At 36.2% G+C, this 20,053-nt stretch overlaps 3 protein-coding genes across 3 annotated transcripts; 1 reads left to right on the top strand and 2 right to left on the bottom strand.

Annotated features, from left to right (window-relative positions):
* The first annotated feature begins 554 nt into the window (after positions 1–554).
* ccdc90b (coiled-coil domain containing 90B) lies at positions 555–3,910 on the top strand. Its single transcript, XM_079898704.1, has 9 exons — positions 555–742; positions 823–942; positions 1,753–1,856; positions 1,926–2,027; positions 2,196–2,237; positions 2,335–2,406; positions 2,495–2,548; positions 2,733–2,847; positions 3,085–3,910. Exons 1-9 carry the CDS (start codon positions 646–648, stop codon positions 3,138–3,140), a joined length of 762 nt encoding a protein of 253 aa, XP_079754830.1. The 5' UTR covers positions 555–645; the 3' UTR covers positions 3,141–3,910.
* A 1,074-nt stretch (positions 3,911–4,984) lies between these two features.
* Positions 4,985–15,086, bottom strand: pcf11 (PCF11 cleavage and polyadenylation factor subunit). The gene is made up of 16 exons (XM_079898703.1): positions 14,711–15,086; positions 12,673–12,798; positions 12,234–12,416; positions 11,970–12,131; positions 10,776–11,743; positions 10,481–10,664; positions 10,145–10,382; positions 8,580–9,943; positions 8,350–8,401; positions 8,077–8,193; positions 7,838–7,961; positions 7,527–7,710; positions 7,214–7,369; positions 6,420–6,512; positions 5,673–5,708; positions 4,985–5,461 (listed from the first exon to the last, which is right to left on the bottom strand). The coding sequence occupies exons 1-16, from the start codon at positions 14,876–14,878 to the stop codon at positions 5,249–5,251; spliced, it is 4,368 nt and encodes a 1,455-aa protein (XP_079754829.1). The 5' UTR covers positions 14,879–15,086; the 3' UTR covers positions 4,985–5,248.
* Positions 15,087–16,105: 1,019 nt separating this feature from the next.
* ddias (DNA damage-induced apoptosis suppressor) lies at positions 16,106–19,810 on the bottom strand. The gene is made up of 4 exons (XM_079847781.1): positions 19,440–19,810; positions 18,428–18,589; positions 18,235–18,340; positions 16,106–18,141 (listed from the first exon to the last, which is right to left on the bottom strand). Exons 1-4 carry the CDS (start codon positions 19,550–19,552, stop codon positions 16,438–16,440), a joined length of 2,085 nt encoding a protein of 694 aa, XP_079703907.1. The 5' UTR covers positions 19,553–19,810; the 3' UTR covers positions 16,106–16,437.
* Positions 19,811–20,053: the final 243 nt, after the last annotated feature.

The raw sequence follows: 20,053 nt of genomic DNA, 5'->3' as shown, positions 1-20,053 counted from the left end.
TTTTTAAAGCAAATAAGTGACTCTAAAAAATCTAACACTAAGCAATGTGTAATTTCTTTGCATCCCCTTTCGAAAACAACATTCAAATTACTAGACAAAAAATTATATCCTAAGAAAAGTGGATTTTGAGCGGTATAGCTCCATAGACCTCCATTCATTCTGCACTCGTCATGTGAGCGCCCTCATATGGAACAAGAGTGGAACTGCAACCGGAAGTTTATTGAGTGGCACTTCTCCCCCCTCATTAGACTTTCTCTTTCTCTGTTATTATTTAGACCCGCCGTCGCGCTTTTTGAGACAACATCCGGGCCGCTAAACTTGTTTCATGCTAAACTGCCTTTCTAGTTAGTTGCTTACTCTTTCGATCTCTACCAGAACGACTTCAGTGTGAGGGAAAACTCCACCTTCTCCACAATCTATCGAAACGTCTGAACCAAACCAGGAAACTGGAGTTTTTTAATCGACTTGTGTGTCTAAGTTACACAGTGACTTTCTGCCCTGAACGCAAGAGCATCGAAGGACAGACAGATTCGTCTTTGCCATTGTTGATCCATTTGCAAAAAGTATAGAAGCTAAAGGCGCATTACAATTCCATTCACACATAAATAATCCTATATTTATATATTTATAATAATATATATAACAATGTCATGTTGGGGAATGTTTATGCGGAGACAATACCAGTTCTCCTCGCTGTTAAAAATGCATCAACTCAACATTCAACCAATGTGCCATCGGAGAGGTAAGTGTTGCTCGACCGACTGACTCCGTGCTGTAAAGTAACCCAATTCAAAGGATTTACAGACGTATGTTTATTTTCAGGATTGCATAAAACTACTGCTTTCAAAACATATGATGTGAGAAAAGTGGAGTTAACGCCACTGGAGCAGAGGAAACTCACGTTTGATTCCCATGCGCTCGTGAAAGAGCTGGAATCCAGCGGTATGTACAATGTTGTACTTGCCGACGTTTTAAGTGTGTTGCCTATAAGTTTCTCATTTGTACGGCAAGCCATTTTAATATTTATTTCGTTAAATCTAACTACTATCTATTTTACAATGTTGTATTAATTTTCATCTAATTTATTTTTAAATTCTTGATTTTTTTTTATTTTTATTTAACATTAGATGTATGCATGTAAGATTAAAAATAGATATTTGAGATTAAAACTATTTACATTTACTAAGTGTTTTATATGCTTGTTTTATGAATGCACAATATATCGGCCACTATATCGGTATCGGCCAATATGTTCATTTTTAATGTTATCGTTATCAGCCCGATAAGAAATTTGGCTGATATTTTAAAGCCGATATAATGGATTATTTCCTTCAGCTGAGACACTTCAGATGCACACTGTTCGTCATGATGGTTTTTGCATTGCTTGAAATATGATTGGAATCACTTCAAAAAAGAAAAATAAAGTTAAGTGCAACATGTGCTGCACAAGTCTTTCATCTAAGCTACATACAATTTAATAATGAGAATATTATAATTGTGTACTTGGGACATGGCTTTTAATGGTGAGACTTGTTTTTGTAATCATGCTCTCAAAAAGTATTTAAAAATTTGGATTTAGATTTATCGGCCAATATATCGGTTATCGGCTTTCAAATATAAAGAATTATCGGTGATCGGTATTGGCCAAAATATTCATATCGGTGCATCCCTAGCTTATCTAGATCTTGAAAAATTGGGCAGTTTTGTTCAAATTTGCTTTATTTTACATTCTGCCCTGCATATGTAATCCAGGCTTTGAGAAGAGGCAAGCAGAAGTGATCGTCACAGCATTGGTGACACTTACTACAGCCAATATGGACATTGTATACAGAGACATGGTCACTGGAGCCCATCAGGTAAATTAATAACAAAACTGCTGTCAGCAAAAACCCCAGTGAATGATATGGTTTCTTCATTTGCGTTAGGAAATAGCTCTACAACAAATCATGGCTCATCTAGACGCTATCAGGAAAGACATGGTTATCCTGGAGAAGAGTGAATTTGCCAACTTGCGTTCAGAAAATGCAGTAAGAATAAAGTTTAAACCTGAATTTCATCCTTTGTTTTTGGCTCTATAATCAGAATAAATACAAAATTAAGGACACAATCTGTTTGTCCACAAAGTAGTAATACTAATTTAAAACTTATTGAAGTTCAATTTGGTTCTTTACATTCTCTAAAATTTCACACTTTAGAAAATGAAAACAGAGCTGGAGCAAATACAGAATAGACTACTGGTAGGTAAAATGTGTGAATTTCAATAACCATTCTGCACAATACATGTTTCTGTTTAATGTAAGCTTTATTTATTTCTTTTTTATGTTTACATTGAAGGAAGAAAGTCAAAAAATCAGAGCAGATGCAAAGTTAGACATTAATCTGGAGCGAAGTAGAGTTACAGACATGGTATGTGTATGTTTAACATTTTAACACTTTGTATTATTTAATTTAAAAAAAAAAAAAAAACTTTTTCACACTATTTTATTTTTTCCAGTTTACAGAACAAGAGAAGAAACTTATGGAGGTTAGAACAGAGTTCCAAAAAAAGGTAAGGTTTAAAAAATGGTTGTGATCATACAGCATGTTTTCACAGCAACAACAGTCATTTAAACTAAGATTTACAAGGAAGAATTTTCTATTCAGTGTAATTACTTAAAGCTTTTGTTGCCATTATTCATATCCAAAATGATACACATATTATTACAAAGTTATTTTTAACCTCAATTGTACAGAATGCAGATATAGAGAGTGAAGCAGTGGAAACTTCAAAGAAAATAGATATACAAGTGGCCTCGTTGAAAACCCTCCTGGAATCACTCAAGCTAGAGACTGTTAGATATCTTGCAGGTACGTACAGAAGATTCTTTTCAAACAGATGACAGCTATCTGTACATATATTTGACTGATGTGTGACTTGTTTGCAAGTCCTTCAGATAAGACACTGAACTTGATAGCAGAAAAATTAATCAAGTGCTTTGTTAGTGGCTTAGGTTGTTGATGTCATTTAAATTTCTTTTTAAAAGAACATAATCTAAACTGTAAATTGAATTATCTGTTTTTTAGCATTATTATTATTTTTCACAGCATGCATCTTCACCTGCTTGGCAATTGCCTTGGGATTCTATCGCTTCTGGAAATGAATCTCACAAAACTGGGAGAGATTTAATGGCCGGAGATTTATCTAAAAAGTTCTGCCGTTTGTTTTAATCATGCTGATGTATATTTATTTTATTATATTTTTACGTTTCAATATTACTTGTTTTTCATGTGAGAATCATTAATCTGTTTTTTATTTTAGACCAGAATTTAGATGTTATATGGCATGGTTGGCCAAATCAAAAGTCATCTTAGGCCAACTTTGGCCCGCATGTTATGGTTTAGGCATTCATGCCAAGTTGGAATTTCGAGATTCCGACTTGTAAAAAACATTCACATCCTCTTAGAACTCGTATTTTCAACTTGTAAACTCAAAATTTTCGGAGAGCTTTGATGTACCACGTGAACAGCTCAGAATAGAATGTTTAATTACGGTAATTACGACATGGTGTGAACACAGCACAATCATAGAAATTCAAACAATTGTCATTTTTTAATATTGCCAATAAATGCTCAAGATTTTGACAATACATTTATTTTACAATATATCAACATTTTCAGTTTTTGAAAGATATCTCCTAACATTCTCTTCCATGCAAGTACTGCATAGTGTAATATAGTCAGTTTATTGAATTTCTTGAAATTGTTCAAAGATTTGGTGAACATGTTTGTATGCATGAACAGGCAAATATCATCTATGTAAAAAGATTTGGGACAATGCCACTTTTTTTACATTGTATAAAATGTATTTAATGTTACCATGAAATTATTATTTTGTATGAAATGTTAAGGGTTATTAAAACTGAATCTGATATATTGGAGTCATTTCACTTAATATCTTGAAGCATAAGATATTGTATTTTTTATATTGTATTTGTATTGTATTGTATTTATATCTACATATTAGGATACAATTTTTCTCAGTGGGTTAAATTGTACCTTTACAAAGCATAGTGCACACTGGTAATTAATTCAAACATTTATGTTAGTAATAACAATTATCAAGTTTTTAGCAATGATACGGTTAAAATGACCACATTAGCTTGACTTAGTTTTTTGTTAGCACATTCATTTATCATCAACAATGTCCATTTTGAGGGTCCATGACCACCAGACTTATTTCACACCAGCTCCATCATATCACTGTTGCTTATCTTTGAAGAGAAGTCATATGGAAATATGAACAGCTTTTACCATGTTGGTTGAGCAAGGTTTTGTTTTCTTCTAAAGTAAAATAAATGCAATTTATTTGAAGGGGTTCTTTTAACATGAATGCTAAACTATATAGTTTAAATATGGTTATTAATTTTATTGTATGCATAATATAGTGAGATTTCAAACTGACACATTGTAATATTCAGGACAGAATAACTGAACAGAGAATATTCCATTAGCACTGAAACTTTATTTAGGATTATGCATAAAACTGACAACTTTAAATCAATCAAAAAACACACAATAATCACTTTTCACACGACACTATTTCTTCTTAAGATTTTTATTGAATAATCCGCATAAAGCAAAATTGCCCTTTGAACCTCTGCAAAAGGAGAGAAAAAAAAAACCACCCTGATTTTTTTTTTCCATTTTGAACTAAACACATTACTCCGAACCAAATACAGTAGTAAACTCTGAAATAACTATTTACATATTGAGGTCAAGGAAATTCTCATATTTATAATTTACAATCAGCCCCACATCTGGATTTAGGGGATCATCAATTACTGAAAAGGGATTTCCCTTTTTTTTTTTTTTGGAGACAAAAAAAAAAGTCTTTCATAAATTAGTATTCAACCACTGTTCACCATTCTCAAAGTTAGAACAAATGTCTCATTCTGAGAACCCAAAAAATTCAAACCTTTTTTTTTTATCAATACTACACAAAGAATACCAAAAATATCTTTATTTATAAATTAAATTATACATATACATTTACCCCCAAATGTACATATTTCGCAGTACATTTCATTGGGCATTCACATGGCAAAATATACCTGAATTGTGCAGGCAAATACAAATACAAAAATGTATTTAAAGTGACTAGCTGAGGTCCCGGCCCCAGAGCGCTGCAATATAAAAATATCCTTCTTTACAAAAACACAAAAGACCAGCTAAAGTAACCACAAAAAAAAGTGGCTAAAGAGCAGCAGAGTTAGAAAATAATTGCACTGGTTTGTGATTCGCCTTCTAACTTAACCTGAACCTCCTCTTTTACCATTGGTGCATCCGTATCGTCCTCGGGGGGCTCTTCTTTAATACTGGAGCATGACACCTCATCACCCTGCTCTTGTTTCAGGAAAGTTGTTAAAGGGTTTTCTGTAAGCATTTTATTGGGTGAAGGTGTGCAGTCCACAAAGGAGGATGTCTATGAAAAAAGGGAAGTGTTTTAATTGCCTAAACAGAAATTTTGATGGAATTATTTTCCACATAAATTAAATAAATCTTTACACAAAAGCAGAATCCAAAATAGAGCATGTTTCAGCCACAGGACTTCAATGTGTAGGTGTGATGCATGTTAAGATTATAGCATTCTCCATATGAAGTACAAACAAGATAAACTACAAATCAACACTTACATTTTTGTAGTCTTCGTAACATGAGGGATGATATGTCTAAAAGAGGGGGAAAAAACAATTAAGTGTTTTATCAAACATCAAAGCCAATGCTATTAAAGGTGCAGTATGCGATTTTTCAAAATTGTTTTTAAACACTTGATATTTGAAATCAACCTAAACAAACACCCCTCCCTTCATTGCTCCGCCCCCTTCGATGCATAAACATGCAATGCAAGAGTGTCTCTTATCAGAGCAGAAGCAAAGCAAAATAATGCTTCACGGAAAATAAAGCAAAGATGAAGAACGAACAAGCAAGCACAAAAAACAACAACAAACAGTTCACAAAATATATACAAGCAAGGTTTGTTGTTAGTCGCCAGCAGCACACCCTCTACACCAATGTTACTCACATTAGGAGTAGAAACAACGCAACCTCTGCATTCTCGCTTGGGTCTCTTCAGCGCTGGAAAGCTTATCTAATATTAGTGCGGGTCCTAAAGCTCTAGCTTGATCATAACCCTTCTTTTTCTAGTGTTATTCCTCTGAGCTTTTTACCTTTGTATTGTCTCTCTCAGCCTTCAACAGTCTTTATTCAAACCTCCCTCTTGCTTACTCTCTCCTCCCCCATCATGAGTGGACACGCCCCCTACTGCTAATTGGCTACAAATTTGTTGTGGTGTTTGGTCTTACAACAGTGTTTTTCAAAAATCACTTACTGCACCTTTAAAACATCTGAACAGCTCTTCTTTTCATTAGAAGATTTCCTACCTTTCCATCAACTCTGATGGCATTCTTGAGGTGCCACTCTTCCTCTTCCTCCTCCCAGTACATCTCAAATTGCTCCTGGCAAATCTCACATAGCTGAGGAGGAAGAAAAATAACTTTTTAGTTCAGCAGGTACTTTTTAAATAAATCATTTTCTCTTAAAGGGACATGAAACCCCGTAACACATTTTTTTGAGAGGTTAACGGACATATACACATGTAGTACATCAAAGAAAACAACAACAGCACTCATTATGCTTAGTAAGGGAAAAGTGTTTTTTTTTGGTAGCAATTTTGTTACTCTGGTTTAAAAAGTAAAGTTGAACCAACGTCATGAAAAGTGATGTATACGTGTGAATTCGGAGTGGTGATTGGAGCTTTTCTCCACATTATTCATAAGGATGAATTTAATCCAATCACTGCGCTGTATTATGCATGAGATCGCATTACAGCAGATAATTCAAATGTCACAAAAGACTGTTTCTGTTCGTTGACCTCTGCCTGTTCAGCTTTGCATTCAGACACATGTTGTAAGTGTATGTTGGTGCCCCCAACTGTTTTTTTCTTTCTTTCTCCACTCATCTTTTAATAATCATTTGTCTGTATAATGAATGTGTTCTATGTCTGTTTTATTGGTTGTTGTCTCCTCTCTTCCCACCTGCTCTTCCACAGCTTTGCTGACCCATTTCTTGAGTCTTTTTCAAATCTAAGGTGTGAACGTCCAGTAATAAAACATGGGGGTTTCATGACGCTATAAACTATGAATAAGCACACACAAGCCTGTGTTGTTTGCCTTACCTCATGAACGACATCCTTAGCAGCTTTTACACTCTGGAACTCTCTCTCTTTGGCTGCTTCCTGCGTTTTCTGTACAACCTCTTCATGAACTTTTTCAAAGAACTGACTCTTTGCCCTCTCCTCAAGATCAGCGATTTCCTCAAATTCAATCCAATCCTAATACACACAGCATTTCTTCATGTCAGATATTATAGATATATTATTATAAAAATCCTTTGTTCCCTGACCACCTTTTCAAGAGGTCATCAGTTATTTCTGTAATACAATTTTCAGAATCAATAAAAAATAAAAGGAATGATAAAAGACCACATACCGTCAGACTGTAGTACCAACGGCGATGTGTAACTTTCTTACTGATGTCCTTCTCGGAACGATTCTGTCTGTAGTGCCAGTCCAAATGATCCGCATACACATCTGTCTGAGATGCAGTAAAACGCATGCCGCAGGAATAGCACTGGATTCCAGTATATAGTTTGGTGATAATGCTGTCATGTCTCCTAAATTAAACAAATTTAGCAAAACAGCAGGTCTCATTAAACCATTTTTCATTGTCACACAATAATACAGATATTTCTATCAGCTTCACTTATGTCTAAACTCCAAAGAGTATGTAGATGTGCATACTGTTTCATGTCATCCAAAACAAAGCCAGTCAAATCTGGGACATTTTCATCTTCCTCTTGTTCCTCCTCCTCTTCTTCTTCTTCTTCTTCAGGCACAGATAAAGTCTGACTTGCTAATGTGGGGTCTAAAATAGATTATATAAAATAAAATAAAACCTTTAAATAGGTTCATTTGAACTATAAGAGTGTAGAGCAATTACTTGTCCAAAAGTAAGAAGTGAAATAATACAGTATGCTTACCAGTGGTTGAGTCTGTTTGTGCAGGTTTTATTAATTCAAAGGATATAAGTTTTGAAAACAGATCGTTCACATCTATTTGTCTGAATGACTCGGGCTCAGGCTGTGGAAACTGGGAACCTAAATCAACAATTCACAAACTATAATAGAGGTCTAAAGTAGACATTACAATCAATACAAAAAAACAAAAAACAAATGTAGGCTGACAAGTTAACAGTAGTGTATAATTATGTTTCAGGATATGCAAACAAATACAAATAATGAAGACATTCTTACCAGGCTGGAAAGACATTTGGTTTGGTGGCATGAAGGGTTGAGCTCCCATCATCTGAAAATACACAAGACAAATAAAATAAACAAAACATTAAATATTCAAGTATAAAGGGATAGTGCACCCAAAAATTAAAATTCTGTCAATTTACTGATTGATGAAATGATGACAGAATTTTCATTTTTGGGTGAACTATCCCTTTAACAAGAAAACTTCTTGAGTAAGGGATACTTACAGGCTGAGGAACACTAACAACACCTGGACCAGGGAATGGAGCAGGTCTAAATGAACCTTGGAAATCTGGTGTAGGGCCTGGCACACTGAAGTTGGATGCTTGTGAAACATTTTGCTGCATGGGAAACTGTTGAGCTGGGCCACCAAACGAGTTCATGGGTGGCATGTTGAAATTGGGCGGTGGTACAGCAGGGTTTATCACAGGAGCTTGACCCTGAGTTTGATCGTACATTGTTGGCTCCTGTGGTCTCAGCTGGTTTGGAATATTTGGACCGCAGAATCTTGGAGGACCTTGAGGGTCATATCTTGGCATAACAGGCGGTGCATCAAATCTTAAGGGTTCAGGCTGCACCGGGTTCTCAAAGCGCATCCCACCTGACGGACTATCAAATCTGACTGCACCCTGCTGTTCATCAAAATTCATTAGTCTAGCCGGGAACCGTGGTTCCTCGTATCCTGGTGGACCATGTGGCATGTGAGGATTATCAAACCTTGGTGGATTAACAAATCTGTTTTGGTGCATCTGGTGATCGTAATGAATTGGGGCTTGTGGGTCAAATCTTACCATGTTATGAGGCTCTATGTATCTCATTGGCCTGTGTGAAACTGCTGGGTTGTTAAATCTCACAGGTCTTTCATGGGCTTTGGGAAATCTTTCAAACCGGTGAGGGGCATCAAAGCGATGTCCAGGATACCTTACAGGCCCACCAGACCCATCAAATCCAACTGTATTGCCTTCGTACCGAGGAGGAGCATAAGGTATTGGAGGACCATCTAATCTTGGCTCTCTCATCTGGCTAGATGGCCCATCAAAGGGAGCTTGAGAACTCTTATATCCATCAAATCGTTGAGAAACATTCGGTCCATCATGCCGTGGCGCATTTAACTGTGCCATGGGTCCTTCTGAGGAGTGAGTCGGTGTATTCCCAGGAGATTCATTATGATTTAGTCCACTTCTTCCCTGTTCCAAGAAATGATCGTGCCTTGGAAGACCCTCTACACTTATTGGACCATCATCTGGGCCTGTACCAGAGTGAACGCTGTTGGGACTTTCAAAACGTGGGCTGATGTCTCCGTCAGGCTGTTGATCCATTTCAACTGGAGATGATGCCCGTTCAAAATTCAATACTGTGGATTTTCCACAGGTCCCATCTAAGCTGACTGGGCTTGGCGAATTTCTGAAAGTGGATCCTGTACATGATGGAGGCCTGTCAGTTCTTCTAGGATCTTCATGGTCAGAGACTGGCTTTATGACATCACCAGACATTTTATGCACATCTGAGCTCTCACTGTATCGTTCAGTCACTTCATGATGAGGCTGATAGAGCAATATATCATGCAAAGGAGAATGCCCCTCTTTTCGCACTGTGGAGATGGACAAATGAATATAAAAAAATTATTCAAATTAAGACTCCAACACAAAAACCAACAACATGAAAAACTTAGAGCATGTTTGAATTTGTCATGGTAAAATTATTCAAAATAAAATTACAAAAATCTAAAACTATATGTAATATTAAAAAACAAAAAGTGTTACAATTCACATACAAATAGGACAATTCTTACCTGGGCGGAGGAGCTGTGTTCTTTTTAACTTTGACTTATGCTCAAGATAAGAAAGCGCCGCATCAGAAATTGTTCCCAATCCTTTCTTTTTTGATGGATACACTCCCTCATCACACGATTCATCCCAAGAGTCAGACCGCTGTCTTTCCTCTTGATACTGAAAGAGTTGGTTTATTTGATGGGCTACATTGAGGAATTCATCATTGGATATTTCACCCTCAGCATGCCTTTTGCTAGCCTGAAACAAAACATGGCAAGTTTAGCAATATTCTAGAGTAATAATGTATTAGACCAAGAAAACTGTATTACAAAATGTAAAAAATGAAACTGTCCCACCTTTCGTAAAAGATTGCGTTTACTTGCAGAATTGAGTGCTTCTGGTATTTGTATGTTGCTATCAACACTCAAGCGATGTTGCTTAGGTGTACGAGGTGTGGATGGTCTTTGATTAGTGTTCCAAGTCTTGTGTCTCTGGGGGCCCAGTCGTCCATCTGAAAGCTCTGGATTTGACTGTTTGGGACTGTTCACACAATTGTTTTATTTCAATGAGGTTCAACTTTGAGCTGAAGTTCAATTTTAGCAAGACAAAAAAAGTGTAATGAATAGTTAAAAAAAAAATAGAGTCACTTACTGTTTATTTTCTTCCCATCCACTCCTCCACCTCTTGCCATCTTTTGTGTCTTTATGCTCTGCAGGAGAAATTCTCTGCTGTGGTCCATCTTTCTGATCAGCAGGTCTATCCTCAAGCGGCCTTTTTGATCGTCTTGAATCTGGGGGGCTTTTCTTAGTACTTCGTTCATCTCTTATACTCGACTGTGGAAAAGCATCATCATTATGTGGATGTTTACTTAGTCTAGCCTTTCCAGACTTGGGGGGTGGAGTAATACTCCTGGTTTTTCTCTTTGGAGATGATCGCCTTTCTTTTCTTTTGGGAGAATGTAACGGTGGTGAACGTGATCTTGACCGAGACCTTTTTCTAACATTTGCTTTGTTCACTTTAATTTCTTTTTTTACAAAGGTCTCAAGCCTTCCTTGCTTGTTTAGAGAGCCATTTATAAGCTTGCCCCTGGACTTTAGATTATCCAAGTTTTTGACACCTTCATCCCTCTCTTTCTTCTCTGAACTTCTTTTCTTGTCTTTATCCTCATCTTTTGAATCTGTCCTTTCATGCATCTGCTTATGTAGCCTTGGGTCCTTCTTATTCACTTCAGCTGCCTTTGAATGTTCAGACTCCATTCCTCTGGGTCTGACAAGGACACCTTTTCCAGATGGTGACATGGACTTGGATTTAGGTCTTTCCTCAATGGTAGAGGTATCCTTTTTTGGAATCCTCAACTTACTTGGTCTTTCAGCTGAGACTTGTCCCCTTTTTCCTGATGTATTCAGAAAGCTTGGTGTAACCTGACTATCCTTCTTATGCATCAATTGTTCCTTTGCATTTACAGCTGTGGCACCAGGTCTATTTAATCTAGGATCTCTGGTTGACAATTTTTCTGATGGTGCTGGAAGCCAAGGTTTGGTCTGTGGTGCAGGACCCGTTTGACTGAAACGGACTGGAGCACTGGCATTGTGGTTTGAAGCAATAGCAGGACTGGCAGCCTTGAGGACAAAAATAGTAATTCTCTTTTAAAAGTGTTTTAGGCACACATCAAGAAGTATGAAGAATGTTGATCAAACTGCATTAGACCAACTACAGCTTCTATGCAGTCACATTACATAACACCAGTTCTTGACAAATCAAATAATTTTAAAACAGCAAATACTGACTTGCAGCACACTTCAGTTTAGTTCAGCTTGTTATAAAGCAAGTGTCTATTAAACTCACCAACTGAGCTTTTGTTTGTTCAAGTTCAAGCTCTATCTTCTTTTGCTGAAGTTCTAACAACTGCTTTTGCTTTGCAAGCAACTGTTGTCTTATCATTTGCTCTTGTGTCAAGCTCGGAGCTGGAGGTTGTGGGGCAGGAGGCTTTGGAGAGGTTTCATCAGTCTATGCAAAGAGAAAAGCATACATTTCAGATAAACCATAGCAGTACATATCTTCCCACTCCTTGGAAATTAAAGGATCAGTCAGAACTCCTCTAATGCTTACCGGTTTTAAAAATTTTGGGTTGACATGAATGCTGGCATTCACATTTGGTGGCAATGGTTTTATAGGCCAGGCAGGATCTATAGAGTTCACACGCACATCTAGTGCATATAGCTTCTTCAAGGGGAAAATTTCATCCCATGTGGAACGCAATTTGAAGAGACTTTTTCTAGTGGCCTCATCCACCTAAAGTGAATCAAAAAGAAAGGGGGGGAAAGAATATCTGACTCCTCCATTTATTCTCACATAACACTGACAAAACTTCATAGATTACCATTCAAAAATTGAAAGAAAAAAAAAGGAATGATTACTATTAAGGAATTAAACAATATATCAAAGGTGAAAGAATTAATAAGCACTACACAGTATTCTAAATGAGGACAAAGCACATGACGTTCAATCAGAAGTAACACCATGGACACAAATTCAAAGAATTATGTACCTTCTCAAATACACAAATAAAGGAATTGACTAGGTTCTTAGCAAACACTTCAAGGTAATCCCCTCCAACATTCTTCACTATGGAATCCACTAAGTACAAAACTGGGAGCTTCTCACCAGGTGCCGCCTAAAGTGATAGAAAACTGACAAGTTTAGAGAACAACATGGGAGAAATGCAAAACCACATTGAATTAGTTTGAGGTTACTAAATGGTATAAGTTTGAATTAAAAATACTGGAACAAAAGTCAAAAATCAAGCACTTAGGGTGAAGTCCACGGTTTTGCATTGAAAAATGAAAATCCTCAAAACCAGATCCATCAAAAAAATCAGGGGAAAGTTCTCAGATGCAGGTACAAAAACCATCCATGTCCCAGGTAAAAAAAAACTTCTTCAAAGTCCAAGCTTCATGCTCAGTCCATCAAGCAGGAAATTTTTTTGTTAGGTTGTCAGTACAATTTAGTTTGTTACTGGTATCACTTTATAAACTCCAGTTTCACAGAAAATTTTAGCAAGAAGCCCAAGCCCTTTAAATAAAAAATAAAGGGATGAAGCTCATTTCACTTGTTTGTTTTTCTTGATCAAAAATTCAACTCAGTGATCCACTTAAACTCAAGTTTAGATTTGATCTTCGTATTGGGGGGCGGGGACTTGGTCTTTACATTTTACACAATTCCAGAAAAAGGTTGACAAGTTGTGACCAACATGTCACAGTGCAGAGAGCAGTTTTTGCAAAATTCCTTAATTTCTTTCTTTTAGTAATTTTTACACATTCAACATTGGAATGTCATTGGACAGGACACAACACCAATGCATATGATTTTGTATTAAAGATCATTTAGATTAGACTGAAATCAATATAGCAAACATTACCACAAAAAATACACTGGGAAATAAAGACAAAAGGACATTTCACATAGTTTATTGTCACAGTTGTATACCATTTATTAACATTTCAGAAAATAATGGAAATTTACTCAGCAATCTAACACCCCAATCCCTTTATTGGTTCAAGTACAAAGCAATTTGAATGGCGCACATTTGTATTAAAGACTTTAAATCCAGACGTGCTCATTTTCATGGAGCAGCCCAACACGACTATTCGAAATAGTGCAAGATTTCAAATAGATTGGAAACAAACAAGGATAATATGAAAGTTTTCCACGAATTTTATAAATACCCAGCCATCTATGTAGATAGGGAGCAAACCACGTGTACCAGCTGATTAAAAGACATGACTACAACCATGGGTATGCAAATGCTTATACCTGATTAATTGTTAAGTGAAAGGACAGAGCGTATTGAATATCAGCATTTCTAAATCAACACAACTTTACAAAATTACTATTTGTGCAAAGTACACATTGGATAAAAAAAAAAAACTTAACTAACAGTTATAAAACGACGATCGCTGGGTTGATTACATAACGTTAACACGGAAATGTCGAATCATTCATATCTAGGGTTCTTGTCGATAAATTAAGAGTCATACAACCATGAAATTACATTTCACCAGATAATTATATATGGACATAGAACAATGTTTAACCTACTGAAACGTTGGCTTAAGGCAATACATCAAATTGGTATTAACATAGAAGCGTAACGTTAACTGTAGCGAGCTGTTATCATTATCCTATAATCGTATTGTGAAGGGAAACATGGATTATTAACTTCAAGCCAAATGTGCGTCAACAGTAAGTCCGACTTTATGACCAACTGGAACCCAACAAGCAGATAAACATGCTGCTCCAACTGGACTAATTTGGGAATGTGGAACGGTGTCTTTTCTAAGCCAGAAAACAGAGCATTCTGACTGATAATAAATACAATTATTTATATCATGATAAATTAGTAAGTAGTTAACGATAATATAGCGTCAAAATGTTTCACGTCGATTTAAACAATGTAATTAGCTAACTCGTCGTGCTACCGCCATGTTACTGGCCTCATGTCATGTCGTCATTTAACTAACTGGCCACACTCGAGCTACAAGACGATGACTGAAACAAAACAAAAATAAATCTATTTTCATAAAAACCTTGGCAATTTGTGCTTCAATAATTGCGACGATATCCTTGGCGAACTGGATGTTTTCTTCGGCTAGAATGGTGAGCATGTTGATGTGCGGTTTGCTGTTGAAAGTCAGATCTTCCAGCGAGGACTGATACTCGCGGCAGGCGTCCTCCCTCGCGCCTTCGTCCGACATCTTTGAGCCGTTGAGTTGAAGGCTGTAGCCACACAATTTAAACTATTATACAAACATTAGTTGCAACACAGTCCTCTTAAACATTTGTATTTCGACTTGGTTTCCTTTGTACGTCGAATGCCGTCCTGTGACTCCTCACGTCTTGCTTTTTTTGTAACGATATTTCTTGTTTCTGTTGAGCGTTGCAAAATGTCCGTCGTACTTCAGCGGAGACTACGCGTCATCTGAAACGTTTTATAGTTGAACGCGCGTCACTGCTTCCCGATTGGCTGTGCTGAAACGCACGAATTCGATTGGGTAATGAAAACTTTGCTCTCAATGTCATTGGTCAAAACAGAACTAGTATATTCAAGAAGAGCCTATCAGAGTTAAATAATTACATAAATCAATAAAATCTCAAAAGAGTACAATGTCGTCATCACCTTGAATTTAAGATACACACTGTAGAATAATCTGCATCAGAGAGGTTCAACGGGTTCAAAACAATATAGAGAATTATTTTCTGAACAAGGTATTGGCAGACTTATGGAAATTGTTAACCTATATTTTTTTTGGATTATAATTGTCTATTTTGAATACATGAGCATAGCTGAAGTATTGATATACACAAATAGTCCAGTCATTTTAAGCCAAAATGGGGGTCAACCTAGGACAAATTGCAACAGAAGCAAACTCAACTGATTTTGTATCCTCAGTATGTCCTGAGTAAGGGGGAAAAAGCCCCGAATAATCCCATTAGTAGAAAGTTTCGAAAAAGACCCCCAAAAAACTACTTCTTCCTGCCTCTATTAATTAATGGTTCCATTCAGACCTTAACATTAAGTCTTTTACTGTTATGTCAACAAGACATTTTCACCTGGCTATACCCAATGTTTAGATCTGTTGTGGTATTTATGAAAATTAGCACATATGGAATTAGATTATGCACCGTTTGCCCATGTTAACAAACAATTTCAAAAAAACTTGTAATACATTTTTTGTTTGTCTTGATGTAAGTAATCAACTCAGTAATTTTCATGGTTCATAATTCATTTTCATAATTCAATAATTATCATGGTGATATGTAAAAGGTTAAAACTTTTGGGGGCTTTTTCTAAACTTTCCCCTAATGGGATTCTTTGGGGCTTTTTTTCCCTTACTCAGGACATATTGAGGATACAAAATCAGTTGTGTTTGCTTCTGTTGCAATTTGTCCTACCTTTTTTCATAAAATGACTGGACTAAAAGCAAAATTAACACAATTTTAATGACCAAGCAAGTTTTTTCACCCTTTTTATTATACATTTGTAAGCCAGAACATTGACTATCAAACACGTAAAGTCAGTGTTTAATAAAGAATACATAATAAGGTCATAAGAATAGATTATTCTGGGTAAGTATATATTGTAAAAAATTAAAACATTGTTTTTTTCTCGGAAAAAAAGTTAATTTTCAGTTTTAAATTCTTTATAAATTATTTGAACAGTTATTTACACCATTTCATACTTACAAAATAGTTTATTTGCAATTACATTTACAAAACAGAACAAATATATTTTAATTCATCTCTCTATTTTAATTCAAAATGAATTTTCAAAAAGATCTCTGGACCATTCATTTACAGATAAATTACAACTTGCATCCTGCTTGTCAGTCTCGCCTGAGAAACCCTCAGACCCAACTGTCAGCAGCTGATCAAAATGTTGTCTTTTATCACTTAACCCCAGATCTGTGATCTTACTCTGAATCTCACATTTAATTGCTCTGGAGCACAGTGAGCTTACACGTCTTCGGGTTCGCCCGGTCTTCTGTTCACATGAGTGCTGATGATAAGAAACTGGGGTGGATTGCAAACATGGTGAAAACAGCAGGGAACCTGAAACTCCAGGCTCTGATGTGTTGACATTCCTCGGTTCATTTACTTTAGAAATCTCTGTCACATCCGAAATGTTCATGTCCACACTGCTTTGACCAGAAGCAAACAAGTCTACAGAGCAATTGTACTTCTCTCCATGGTCATCAAACACAATCAGTTCCTGCTTGACTTTGCAGTTTCCAGAATGGACCTCACTTTGTGCACAGTGCCTGAAATATTTGCTCTCTTCATGGTTTACTGAACAAAAAGTCACAGATGGTCTGCTTTTGGTTAATTTTCTTCTTTTTAAAGTGCGTTTTTTGTTAGAAAAAGACAACCCGTTGTTTGTAGGGTGATTAAATGCACACATAATGTCTGGACTAAAATGCATCGTATTTTTTAGCCCTGAAGAATTGGCTGGTTTAGCAATGTTTATCTTCAATTCAGGATTTTCTGGACACTCATTTTCATCGTTCTCTTTCCAGTTTATATTGTTCACATAGCGCATTGGTGAGGGCAATTCATCACCACAAAGAGGCATTTGTGTAGTCTTTGAGATACAGCTTATGGCCACTGAATTTTCTCTCAGAGAGCATCTATTTTGCACTTGAATCATTTCATCTCTTTTACCTGAACTGCACTCATTTGTGTCATTTAGCTCTGATATCTGAGGCTCAACCCTGACAAAATCGAGTAAGCTTTCCGATAAAGGCGCATCTTCTAAATCAAAACATACATTTTGACCAAAATGACTATCAAGCGACTTCTCACGAAAAGATGAATCATAATCGTTCCTGGATTTAGCTCTTTCAAGGCAGTGTCCGGATGTAGTAATTTCAGAATTATTTTCACAGGAAAAGGTGCTCAATGGATTCATAGTGTCACACGCAGTAAAACCGTTCAAGTGTGCTGATGATTCAAACATGTCACAGCTTGAGGAAAAAGATTTTTGTTTTTCATTCTTCAGTTCATCCTTTATACAATTAACATGCTTCAACTGACTGCTGTTGCTTTGACATGTGCATTTACATGTTCTTGTCTCTTCTTTCTTTGGTGAAAAAATATTACGATCACAGTCTCTGGACGGCTGATAACTCGATTCTTCCGGAGGGAAGCGTAAGCCGGGTGATTGCCATGGGCTTGAGACTGTGAATCCTTCACTGCTGGGTTGAGAATCCAGCCTTGCACATGATGGAGGAGTATAATCAAATCTGTTGAGTTCATCTCTTTGTGAACTTTGTGAGTCTTTCTGTTGTGATGGACAGATATCGTTTGCAGATTCAGAACAGCACAAATGTGAATTTGCTTGCAAGAGGTTTTTAAAATAAGCAATTACAGTAGATCCCATCAAAGACTCACATGGAGAAATGATTTGGCAGGCCACTAACTGTCCAGACAGCGAAGAAGTTTTGGCATTATTATGAGGAACCTGTTAGGAAGGAACAAGAAATAAGCAAAGTAAATAAACAAAGCAGATAATCTAGATGCCCCACCCCAAATTAAATGAAGAAATTCTTCATACCTTTAATCCAAATATGACACATCTTCCTATAAAGCAGTCTTCCACAGCTTTGACAAGCAGTTGTTGAACAGTATGTGTGCCATCAGTTTTCTCTGAATCAACAAAACTGGAAAAAAAATAATTTATATCAGCAATGAATCAACAGAAATGCTTGTTAAAAACGTTTACAATTTGTAAATGCTTTAAAATATACCGTTGAAGGCAACCAGCAGTAATGCCGAAGAAGGGATTTAAACAGCCACCGAATACAGTCACACCAAATATATCTTGGTTTCTGGACACTTTAAATGACAGCCTGTATCTGTAGTCCACGTTTTGTAAGTCAGATGTGAATCCACACCTTCCACATGTTGCCCTAAAGATATTGATACAGGAGTTAAACACTCATTCATAATGTTGACGTTTTTTTATTTATTTAGTCAAGTCAAGTCACCTTCATTTATATAGCGTTTTTAACAATATGAATTGTTTCAAAGCAGCTTTACTGTGATAATAGGAAATTACAGTAACAGAGATTGCTTTGGCTTTACAGCAGCTCTAGGATAAAGTTATTGTCCAGCTAAAGTTAGTTTTGATTGATTGATTCACTTCCGTTGCAAAGATCATTAGTTATAAATTTAGGGGCCGCTAACACGACACCTTTCTAACAGAAAACTAGGGATGCACCAATACTATTTTTTCCAGAACGAGTCTGATACCGATACCTGTATTTTCACTGCATTTGTCATTTTTAAATGTATTGGTCGAGAAACCAAAATATTATAAATCATATTAGTTGGCTTAATTCCTTCATCAAATTAATATTTCCTTCATTTATTGAATAATAAAATGCATTGAAAGAGCTTCTGTGACTTTCACTCTCTCTTCAAAATACACTCACTCACACAATAGTAATTATGTTAGGTTACACCTTATTTTAAGGTGTCATTGTTACAGTGTAATTATACATTTAAGTATCGAGTAATATGAATTAACTACATGTACTTACTATAGGTAGGATTAGGATTTGGTTGAGGGTTAGTTACATGTAATTATGCATAATTGACTGTTATTACTATAGTAAGTACATGTAACATATGTAACAAGGACACTCAAATAAAGTGTTACCATGTTACAACAATAGTAATTACACATTTTTTGACACTTTCATCAGATACATTGCAAAAAAAGCTCAGAAAAATTGGTCATCCGAACTCGTCTCCTACCTTTTGCTTTCCTGTATTAATCTGGACAGACAGCCTTTGCAGCACGGATATAAAAAACAAGAGTCTTGCAGAGAAATTATTGTGCAACTCACAAGAGCCCGTGTATTGCTCATGAGTGCTTAAACTACTAGCAAGGTTTACAAACATTGATCATGATATCGTTATTATCTACAAGGAAACAGATGACTCCTATCGTATATATTTTTACATTTACACCTAAAATATTAAAGAAATAAAAGGATATAATTTCCTATTATCAAAGATATCAAAGGATCAGAAAAAAGTAAGCTACAACAAACTTCGAATTTCAAAACAACAAGGACGATGAGTTTCTTCCTCGTTTGTTTTATCTCTCATTCCCCAGGAAGCACAGCGCCATCTACCGTACATTATTATGAATGATATATGGCGATCAATGTAGTTATAAAGCAAAGATCATTTTTTAAACCTTTTAATAGTATTATATTTCAGGTTTAAACGAGTGAAACTTTGTGATCACGTTAATGCGATATGTGTTAATGCGCTTTGTTCATACCATTCATACTGCAGGTGTCAGTGTTGCTCGTGAGATAGCCATGGGTGCGGTGATGGCAGTGGTGGGATTTTGATTCAAA

The sequence above is a fragment of the Squalius cephalus genome (assembly GCF_949319135.1).
Source record: "Squalius cephalus genome assembly, chromosome: 17".
Taxonomy (NCBI): domain Eukaryota; kingdom Metazoa; phylum Chordata; class Actinopteri; order Cypriniformes; family Leuciscidae; genus Squalius; species Squalius cephalus.
The sequence above is the reverse complement of the archived record's forward strand: the minus strand, read 5'-3'. Positions and strand labels throughout refer to the sequence as shown.